An 11,812-nucleotide genomic window follows, 5' to 3' on the forward strand; every position below is an offset into this window, starting at 1 on the left:
TGGCCTATAGTTGCCTGGATCCTCCTTCCTCCCCTTCTTGAAAATAGGGACCACATTGGCCCTTTTCCAGTCCTCCTGGACCTGGCCCGTGCGCCATGACTGCTCAAATATTCTTGCCAGTGGCTGTACAATGACATCAGCCAGTGCCTTCAGTACCCTCAGATGGAGCTCATCCAGGCCTGCCAACTTAAACGCACCCAGTCCTTCCAAGTGACTCTGCACCATCTCAGGGTCAATGCTTGGTAGTCTGGTGCCCTGCTGTTGCCTCTCTACAATCCCATTGTGAGACTTGTCTTGCCCCTTGTTTACGAACACTGAGGCAAAGAACTCATTGAGGAGTTCAGCCTTGTCCCCCCCTGCCTGTCACCAATTGCTTTTGCCCATTCAGTAGTGGTCCTATACCACCCTGGGCCTTCCTTTTACTCCCTATATATCTGAAAAACAATTTTTTGTTTTCCTTAACTTGGGATGCCATCCTCAGCTCCATGGTAGCTTTGGCCTTTCTAAATGCCTCCCTACAACTGTGAGCTGAGGAGGTATACTCCTCTTTAGTAATCTCTCCCTGTTTCCACTGCTTATATGCCCCCCTTTTTGCCCTTAGGCTGCTCTGGATTTCTCTGGTCAACCAAGGAAGCCTCTTATCCCCTTTCCCCCTTCTCCCCCTGCATCGGGATTGTCTCCTTTTGTGCCCGAAGGATCGCTTCCTTAAGGCACAGCCACCCTTCCTGGGCTGCCATCTTGCTAAATCTCTTTCATATCAACAAGAGAAGCAAGGAGCTCAACAAGAAGTCTTAGCCCTTTCCTAAGCTTTAGCTTTAGAGCAAAGTGGAAGCTCTTTTATAATCTTTTGGCATTTCTCGATATGCACTGGTAGCTAAACTACAGCTCCTATAGCCCCTTCTCTAATTACAAAACCCAGGGTGCTTTGTTCTTGGGCTGACCTGGGAACAGAACCAGAACTACACTTTGAAAATGCTTGAAGGGCTAGCTCCCCCACTGTCCATTCAGTTTTCACATACATAATCAAATTTCTAGATATACAAAGAGTTGGCTATCCAGAATACCACTGCCAGAATTTGGCCACGTAAGTGGATAGACTGAATATCTTGTGAACCTGGATAAGCTGAATTGCATAGGAGCGAACAGGAATGAAAATTTTCATAAGTGGCCCAACGTGCCACTTACAACCACATCCAGATGAGCACAACCATGCAGTATATGTGGTGCTGCAGACACATCTGCAGTGCCACGTACTGCATGTTCAGTTCTCCACACTGCAAGGGAGCAGCACAGAGGGGTTTGTATATGACTTTGTATATGGCTGTCTTAATCTGTTTTAATCTGACAGGCCCATTTTACCAAGCAGTCTAGATTGTTCTGTATGATTACCCCATCCTTTCATTTTTTACCATTCTACCAATTTGTGTGTCATCTGCAAATTTTAAATCAGCAGTCATTGTATATTTGCTTCCAAATTATTGATGCATGTGCTGGATGGTATTAGGCCTAGCACCAGTCCCTGTGGAACCCTACTAGAAGCACTTCTATTCAGTGATGATTCTCCATAGGTGACTGATATGTGAGATTTGACAGCTAGCAAATTAATTTACACCATCGTTCTGCTGTGTGAAAAACAACTGTCAGTCAGCATAGGAATCTTGCTGGTTCCTTGTCTCAATTTTGCATCAACTTTGAACAAGAACTCATTAAATAAATTATACATTATGCACACACCTGTTGACTCTGTAGTTGCAATGAAGTGAAGGTACATTCTTGAAGTAGCATGGCATGGCTGATTCATCACTGATTATCAGTAGTATCAGCTTTTCTGCTCCTGATTAATTGAAAAAGAGTGTAGTCAGTCATTCCTTGGATTTCTTGTCCCCACAACAAGAATCGCTTTTTACAATGAGTGCACTATTTGGCAACATATACCATAGTAATCAACTTTTTAATTTCTTCTGCTTGCCATTTCTTATTGGACTGGCATTTTCTTTTCTGCAGATTACATCTGATGCAGTTTCATATCATCCATGAAATCTGTTAAGCCAACCAACACTTGTTTGAAAATTTCCATTGCCAAACATGCAGACTTCAATGCTTTTTGTCAAAGGAGTGGGCTGTTTTGAGGAATGGATCTTCCATGAAATAACATCCTAAAAATCAAGCATACACAGCATTGTCACCGCTACTGCAGTGCATGCCACCCATGCTTTCATTTTGGACCCAGTCACATACTTCACTTTTTCCTCAATTTTGGTGAAATCCTTCAAAAACATGAACAGCATTTGCTAAGTCTCTTTTTCCAGCTGGAATCTTTTGACTCTACTACTTTTGTCTTTTCTACTAATGAAAATTATCTGCATTTCCTGTTTCCTTTGTCAGCCCTGGTGGGTATCTGTATGGACAAATGAACAAATTACTGAGGAGTAAAGGGGAGCAGAGAAATTACCACAGATCACCTGACCAACGGTAACGGTCTGTGTCTCTGCTTTGACCCTGTGGAATGTGAGAATAATTTGGGGTTGCTTTGCCCCCACTGAAACAAGGACTAAGCTATCATGGCTTAGCTTTCCATTACTAAAGGAAGAGCGAGAGCATTGGCAGTTACTGCAGGGTAGGGTTCTCCCTGTTTAACTCACTTCAGGCTGTTCATTTGTTGGCATTTAGCATCATACCATTGAGATGCTGGAAGGGTAAAGGCCAAGTCAGAAGCCACTCAGGACAAGGAGACAGGGAAGCAGAGTAAGAAAATAAAATGAATCAGGAGCTGGAATTGCAACCCAAGCGTTCAGGAGCAAGACAACAGATACGTGTGCTGCACACAGATGAGCATAAATTGGGATAGGCAATCAGGGGGGCTGCAGGCATAGCCAGCCTGAAACACTCCAACTGACCAAACAGACAGGGTGGGGAAGCAGGCTGTTACAGTCCCTGACAATTTGCCTTTGTAGCTACTGAGTACAAGAAGTCCATGGAACCATGATAAGAAATAATATTATTATTTCCTATATGTGATGTACTATATGCCTTTTATTTTAGATGTAGTTGTTATAAAAGATTTGAAATGCAGGACTTTGATTCAACTACATTTTAAAGCAGGAAATAGCTAGAAAACTTCCCCAATTCTTAGAAGAGAAAACATGTTAACATCTTGTTCTGAGTTTTTTGTAATGGTCAGCTAAGGTTAAATGAAAACATCTGTTTGGCAGCTCTTTACAGAGATGGGATTTGAAGTAAAAAAAAACAAAAAGAGGAATAAACTTATGATCCAGGTTTTTCTTTATATACATGTACATGTCTGTGTACACATACACAAGGGTGACTAAATATTTTTAAAACATCCTCGATTTTGTACAAACATTGACAGCAGATATCTACTCAGAAGAATAATAAGGAACCTCCATTATCATTTCATTTGCAATAGTTGGACTCCTCCCCTTTTTAAGTGGTGGAAAGTTACATCTGTCCACAGACTCCTGTTTGTGTGGTTGCACTCGATCAATTCTATTTTAAACAGCAACTTTCCCAAAACGTTTATTAAGTCTCCTTAAGATTCTGCAGCTTCAGATACCTCTCAATAGCCTATGCCACATATAATGCAAATATTAAGACTAGTGTAAAAGTATTATTTAAAAATTGTTCTTTGACAAGGCTAGTTGTCGTCTCTTTTGTGCTAAACTTCCAGATTTAGCATACCTTTTCTGTCTTTTTTTTATTTTTTTTAAACTTTTTAATGATATGTTTTTAATCATAGAAACCCCAAAGCTCTAGTCAACAGTGTTGTAGCGAATTAGTAATTTTCTATTTTCTATTCTTTACATCGCCAGCTCTTTCAAACTCCAAAGCTGCCACAAGAAACTGAAATGTCTACTGTCTGGCGCTTCTGTGCTTTGTTGTTTATTATGGTATATTTGATTATTTTTAAATAAGACAGTTTTTAAAAACTTTCTAAATTCAATTTTGAGTAAAGTATATATTATGTCATGGAAGGGCTTTCCATGACATAATATATACTTCCATCTTGGCAGCAGGATCTGAGTCATATACATTCAGAATCCCAGCACAAACTTCTACCAGTTAAGTTAAAGATGAAGCATGTGGACAGATGAACACATACCATAGTATAATTCACATCAGATTTGTAAACCAATGTATATTTTACTAGGATCAGGAGTGGACAGATGTGCAACTATCCCAGGATGGCTGCATACAGTAGGCTGTGATTACAGCGCCTCAGCACTGTGTAGCAGGTAATAGCTTGTTTGCCTTTAGCAAATGGCAACCCTAGGATGGACATAGACAAACAACAACTTAACTATGTGGCATGTGATACATTTGAACAGAGGTGTAATGCCAATGGACCATCTAATAAAGAGGGAAAGTGACGCAGTTTATAGGTAGTTAACATAACTGTTAGCAACAAAACTCTGGAGGACCAGGGCTCCATTTCAGCCCCTAAATAGCATGTGCTCCAGTAATTACAGATAGGATAATCAAATATGTTGATGCTGTCATAGATGATGACCATGATGACAATAACACCATCGTAACTGGCAATGTCTTGCAGTCAAGGATGATTGTTTTCCATGGTTGTCTTCTCTGTGGGTCCAAAGATGTCTGATGAGACCTATCTGGGGTCAACAGACTCTGTTGCAACTCAGGCACATGTTTCTATGGTGGCTATGGGTTCTTGATTTGGTCCATGATATGCTGTTTCTGCCACTCCTATTTCTCTGTCTCATGTAGTTGTTGTAAAGTTTCAAAATACTGAGATCCTTGCAGCAGACTCTTTCTCCATATAGAGTGGTCCTGGGTGATAGTCTCCCATGAGTTGAGGTCAACGTTGCATTTTTTCAAGCTGGCCTTGAGAATGTCTTCGAAGCACTTTCTCCACCCTCCTCTACAGCTTATGCCTTGTGGCTGAGTGGATAACTTGCATGTTCTATTTTCAGTTCTTCATGAAAATGCAGACAAACTCAATCATGAACAAATTAACTTGCCTATAAAGTGCTAGAGAGAGAGGAGGTTAACAGGAAAAAAATGATATATACATCTTTTTGCAGTGGTGTATAGTGCAAAAGTAAAAAGTTATCAAAATTTTAGATGTGCAGAAAAATATAAAGCAACCTCTACATGTTAAGAGTATTACACAATTACCTGGTTAATTGTCCAATTAATTTAGACTGCCCACACATGCAAATTGACTATGGCACCTTAAAAAGGTCCAACAAGCTATACAGTTGTTGCTGAAAAATGTGTAATAACTTTATAGGTGGCTTCTGTCCACAGCTGCTATGATCTCCCATCTGTAGGGGCACCCCATGTACCCCATGGCTGGGTAACTGCAGCTGCTGCAGTCTTCCAACTACATGGATGTGTGGCATGCCCCCACAACCGGGAGATCACAAAAGCTGTGGTCTCTGAGCTCCATCAACTGAGGTGGCTTCCATCTGCAGGAACTTGCTTCTTGCCAGGATTGGGCTCCCCCTCCACTGGCAATATAGCATGTTGCAATAATTTGCAATCCCACATGTGTGGCATGGCAGGAGGCACGATTGTGTGGATCACGCATTAGATCTCACCATGGCTTTACTGGCACATGTAAAGGAGCCCTAAGTGTCCAGTTTTCAAACTGTTAAACTAAGAATATATAATCTCCTAATTCCCTTGAAGCACAAGGGAAGTCCATTCCAACCCGCAGAGAAAGTAGCAAAAGGTCTGGACGACTCCCTTGGCTCAATAGGGAACTCAAGGACCTCCTGCACCTATAAAAAGAAGCTTATAAAGGATGGAAGACAGGAAACATCACTAAGGAGAAATACTCAGCACTAGCCCACGCCAGTAGGGAGCAAACTAGGAAAGCCAAGGCTGAAATGGAGCTCAAACTGGCCACTCAAATTAAGGACAACAAAAAGTCCTTTTTCAAATATGTGGGAAGTTGGAAAAGAACAAGGGTAATATTGGACCCTTACTAAACCAGGTGGGGCAGCTGCTAACTGACGCTCAGGAAAAAGCCAATCTTCTTAATAATAAACGCTGCATGTATGTGGAGCCTTTGGGGTGGGGGGGGAGCAGGAAGGGGGCATGGTGACTGCCCGCAGGCAGCGGTGGCAGCAGTGAGCAGGGAGTTCCCACAGGTGGCTGCAGCAATGGTGGGAGGGGAGCATGGGAAGGGAAAGGGAAGTTGGTGAAAGAAGAAGAAAGAACCCACACCACACCTATAGGCTTGGCAGTGTTATGCTAGCTAGCACTATGTCTGAAAAACACCCGGGGGTCATGATTGACCACAAGATGAACATGAGCCACCAATGCAACATTGCAGCTGGCAAAGCAAACAAAACTCTGGCTTGCATCTTTCGATGCATCTTAAACAAGATCCAGGAAGTCATCCTCCCACTTTATTCGGCCTTGGTGAGACCACAGGTGGAATACCGTGTCCAGTTCTGAGCTCTGCAATTCAGAAAGGATGTGAAGAAGCTCAAGAGAGTCCAGAGGAGAGCCATGCAAATGATTAGAGGACAAGAGGGCAGGCCTTATGAGGACAGGCTAAGAGACATGGAGCTCTTCAGCCTGGAGAAGCGTAAACTCACGGCTGACTTGGTAGCAGCCTGTAAGTATATAAGGGGTGTGCACTGGGAACTGGGAGAATGATTGTTCGCTATAGCACCCCATGGGAAGACTAGGTCCAATGATCACAAACTCTTGGAAGACTGTTTTAGGCTGGGCATAAGGAAAAACTTATTTACTGTCCAATTTCCCAGGGCCTGGAATAAACTTCCCCCAGAGGTGGTGCAGGCACCTACTCTGGATTCCTTCAAGAAACACTTGGATGCCTATCTTCCTGGGATCATTTGACCCCTGCTGCCTGCCTGCCCTTTGGGCAGGGGGCTGGGCCCGATGATCTTGCAAGGTCCCTTCCAGCCTTAATGTCTATGCAATCTATGAGATCTATGGAATTTAGGGCAGCTTCTTGCTAAACCAAAGGGAATTGCATAGGAGTTTCTCTTTCACTTCTCTGCTTCCCTAACAGAATATTTTCTGGTTTCATAGTACTTTGAGAAGCTGAGTTACTTGAAATGCAGAACCTGCAATATAATTCTAGATAGCTGAGGATGGCAAACCATGATGTTAGCCTTGCCAACTTCTAGTGTTTAAAAATCCTAAATTAAGATTAAAACAAAATTATGAGCCAAGTTAACAAGCCACAGGATTTTAATAAAAAAATGAGTTCTTTTAATTAGCCTTCTGGTTTCCTAACCTCTAAAATTTTTAAAAATTTCTCTCTGCTGTTATAAGTGCTAGAAATTTACTTTTTCCAAAAAGAAACCTGAGATTCTGCACCATTTCTGATTCCAGAATTTAAAACTGATAAGAACACACAAATCATTGTGAAATTTGTGATAAAATTGCAAAAGTGAACAGCCCTTTATTTTATTTTCCCCAAAAGCATCTCATATTGTTTATTTAGGTACCACGTTTGCATGTATATCTTGTGTTGTGTAGTCCAATTACTGATGCAATTCTTGGTTCTATTATTTGTATTCAGGGTGAAATAGGATTCCCAGGATTACCAGGGCCACCTGGACTGAAAGGCAGTGGCTATCCAGGTGCACCAGTAAGTGTTCTTTTGCATAATTTCTCACTGCGGTTAGAATTTGTGCTAGGCATTCCAAGCAAAATGAATAATAAGTGGATCACTAATTACTTGGTTAATAATTAGGTGAATATTGCTGCTTTGAAATGACTAGTACCAGTGAGGCTTCTCTCTCATTTTAAGTGTTTTGTTTATATCTGGGAGGCGTCTACCTTTGTTTCTTTCTCCAAAACAGGGGTGTCAAATTCATCTGGCCCCACAAGCCACATGAGTGGTGCAGAGCCTGTCCGCTGGCCAGATGAATGGCAGATGAATGGCCCCATAGGCTGGTTCAAGTTCATGGAGCTGCCCCACCACTTAATGCTGTATCTAGCACATGTGACACACTTTGGCTAGTCCAAGACTGCACTGCACACAGTGCCCATTTGGGACCAATCCAGGATGTGCGCTGCACATGGCACCTACTCCAGCCAATCTGGGACATGCTGGACATGGTACCCACACTAGACTGGCCAGGGGTGGACAGGGGAGTTCAAGAGTATGGGCACAGTGTGCAGCTTGTATCCTAGGCCTTGCACATGAGGCTGATCTAGCACAAACTGTGTATGGGTCCAGTTCAGGACCAGGGGCTGGATAATGGAGCTCCATGGGCCACTGTATCTTTAATACACTTGCTTTAAAGCAAGAAGAAAGCATGCTTCTCTTCTTCTAAATACATGCTCAGTCCTGCAAATAATTACTATGGGCATGATGCTTTCTAATATAAACAATGACAGAGTACCCAATGATCCCCACCTTCTCCTCCCTTATAACATGCCTAGCTTGTACTTTCACTGCCTTCCCTTTCCTTTTAATCATTTGTGCTTATCTGGTTCCTTAGCCTCATGATTAAAACATGCTGCAATTTTTCACATCTAGGAGAAGCCTTAAACTGTAGTCTAACATTATTGGTAACAGCCTCCTCGTGAAATCCTGTTCTTCCTTGCTTTTCATGACTGTTAATATTTGAGATTCCACCCAAGCTACTCAGTAGTTCTTTCAGTGACCCTCTCAGTGTTTATTGAGTAATGTTAAGATAAAAACATTCAACAGCAAAAAGGGAGAAATTTAAAGCTGACACTGAACCTCCATTTTTTGTATGGGACACTGCAGACTCATATTGCTTCTCTCATGTTCTGCTAGGGACCTCCAGGACTGACAGGCTCTCCAGGACCAAGAGGCCCCAGCGGCATGGGAGTTACTGGACAAAAGGTAACAATAATATAGCAATACTTGTGATGTAAATGGCAGACATGCTAGAGACACACTCTATCCCCTACTCTACCACTCTTCTCTCCCCCCGCACCCCAAAGAAACCAATCCCAAACAAGAACCAAAGTCAGAACAGAGTGCAGTCCCCTGACTTTTATTGGCAATCTCCTATTGTCCACAAATTGAACAGGAGATGCAACCATTCCAGGTCCGAACTGAAGCATATGTATTGTGTTAGTGGAGGAAACTTGTATGTAATATCTTTTCTATGGATAAAGAGAGGACCATGGCTTGTAATTCTGTCAATTTGACTAGTCTGACTAACAGTAAACTCATTACAAAAAATAAATTACATGAAACCTAAATTGAATCTAGTTATAAGTGTAAGAAAAAATGTAATTCTTCTTTGAATAGAGTGACAAACAGACATTAAAGAGATTATTTCAATTTCATTAAACTGCAATCCCATATCTACTGATCATGGATGCATTTTCCCTTCATCTAGGAACAGAAGGTGCCAAAGCAGAATGGCTAACCATAACTAGCTAAACTATGGTACTTTGGTGGTTTTACAATATTTAGTTATGCCAGAAAATAACATTTAGTGGAACAGCCAGTATATGATACTCTTATGCCATCTATTAGTTATTCCATCTGTGTGAAGTGCAAAATCCTTCAATCGTTTTACTTTTACAGTATCAAATCAGGTCCTGCAAACACAGCCTATCTTTCTTCATGTGAATAGACCCATTTAGGGCAAAGGGACAATTCATATATGGAAAATTAAATACATGCCTAAGTGCTTTCAGGTTTGTAGGGCCTCAGTTGGCTCAGAAATTAGAACTGTATCATGGATTTTCTTCTAAATTTTAGTGATTATTCAATATAGCTACTGAAAGATTAATCTATTTTGCATGGAAAACATGGATCCCTATTGATTACATTTGCTGTGGAAAAATGTGGATTTTCTACTTTGAAGGAGAAAAACCCAGGAAATAGCAGGTTTACCCTTGCAGACAGGCAGAGTTCCAACTTGCAACGAGCTGCTTGAGGCTCGGGGAGCAGGACACACGGGGCAGGGGGCATCACACCACATGCATGTGCATACATGCATGTGGCATCCAGGCAGAGTGATGGAAAGCAGCTCCTGCAGCTCCCTCCAAGTAAGTCTATGGGGGCAGAGGGGGCCACAGATTACACAATGGGGGGCATAGGCAATGCATAGGAGAGGGGGGAGCACATACCCCCTCCCCCAGATTTCTGCGCCCACAGCAGGACATGGGGCTTTAGCCTGGCTGGAACAGCTCCAGGCAGATGCCTCTGCAGCCCAGCAAGTAGGACCCGGTGAGGGAAGGAGTGCTGTGCCGCCAAGGCCATCAAGATGAGGTGCCCCCTGCACTCGCAGCAGCAAAGGGCACAACTCTGTTCTGCTGTACCTCACCTATACCCCATTACATACTCCCACATTGCCTGTGCCCATACCCCCACCCCTTCCCCACATACCCATCCCCTTCTTCACACACTGGGGGGCCAGGGCCTGGGGGCAGAGGGAAGCGAGTTGGGAGTGAGGGGCATTAGCAAGGGGTTGGGAGTGAGGGGTACTGGCATGGGCAGAGGCAGAGCACCAGCATATCAGGGCTGCTCAGCACCACAAAGCAGTAGCAGGGACAGCCATAGAGGGACCCCCATCCTGGTGAGCAAAATCAAACACCAAAATATATAGGTATTTAGAGTTTAAGTTTTGTTATAATGATTGAGGCACTGGTGGCTACCAAATTGCTTTAAAATTGTAAATATATTAGCTGCACACAGTGTTTTATTGATACATACAAATATATAGTGGTATTTCATTTTAAATTGCAGAAAAACATGGGTTTGGGGATTTTTTTAAAGCAGAGAATTTGAGATTTTTTAGTCAGAGAAAATCAGTTATGTCAGACCATAGCACTTTTTCAGATGGCATCACTGGAAACTATTCTGCAGTAAACTTAAATGTGTGGCTTTAAGCTTGTCATAACTAAGATAAGAAATCCATTTTAACAAATCAAATATGAATTCATTGGACAGCTCCATGGAATGCTATTTATTATTTAATACCCTGTGTAAGCAAGTAACAACAGTATTTGGCAAGGCAAATTGATAAATCAGCAGCAGTATTGCCAGGCATTTATTAAGACATTTAGAACAGATTGGAATTGTCATGTGAATTAGAAACCTCCTACATTTTTGTAGAATTTCATATTTTCACACCACTTACTAGAATTATATAGTTTGATTCCAGGAACTACCGTGATAAAAATAATGAGGTAAAATAAAGGCATCTTTATTTCATCTAAAGAACAGGACTTCACCTGCTACTAGTTATCCCTTCCATATGACTGACAACAGCCTTGGGAGCTCCAGACAAAAGCCTGGAGCATAAGATCAGATCAGTGCAGGCAGATCCATCTACACAGACAGAAGCCTCAGTAACCTGGGTGTGATTCTTATGAATACTGAAGACCCGCTTTCATTGGGACCACAGTGTCTTTGCAATTTACACAATTATTTTATGGCCAAATCCTGGTCACAAAGTCAGTAACAAAATTCTTACCATGTTGCACAGGAGTCAGAGTTAGTTCTGCTCATGTCAGACTATGATACTGTATGTCACACATGGACAACAAGTTCTTTGTCTAAACACAATTATAAACTTTAAAATGTCTTACTGAGATGTGCATTTTAAAAATTGTTTCATAACCCAGCTAAGTTAATGTGTGACAGAAGCTAACCAAAGCTAAACTATTTGCATAAAAGCCCTAGTTTAAATAATCATATGTTAATTTTCTAGAAAAACCTCTGTGTGTTGCAAGGTAAGACTGTAGCAAAATAATGGATCAGATGCTTATAATGCCCATTTAAGTTTGGCACAACTAATACATGATCTGAGCCTTTCAACTTGACTGAAGAACAGACTGTCAACCC

General features: G+C 41.9%; 1 protein-coding gene across 1 annotated transcript in view; it reads left to right on the forward strand.

The window, feature by feature from the left end:
* The window catches only part of COL28A1 (collagen type XXVIII alpha 1 chain), a 169,318-nt gene that overhangs the window by 96,461 nt on the left and 61,045 nt on the right, over positions 1-11,812 (forward strand). The window contains exons 24-25 of the mRNA XM_006036981.3: positions 7,550-7,618; positions 8,780-8,848. Of these exons, the coding sequence (XP_006037043.1) occupies positions 7,550-7,618; positions 8,780-8,848 (138 nt within the window). The remainder of the gene's footprint in view (positions 1-7,549; positions 7,619-8,779; positions 8,849-11,812) is intronic.

This window comes from Alligator sinensis, unplaced genomic scaffold (genome assembly GCF_000455745.1).
Source record: "Alligator sinensis unplaced genomic scaffold, ASM45574v1 scaffold196_2, whole genome shotgun sequence".
NCBI lineage: Eukaryota > Metazoa > Chordata > Crocodylia > Alligatoridae > Alligator > Alligator sinensis.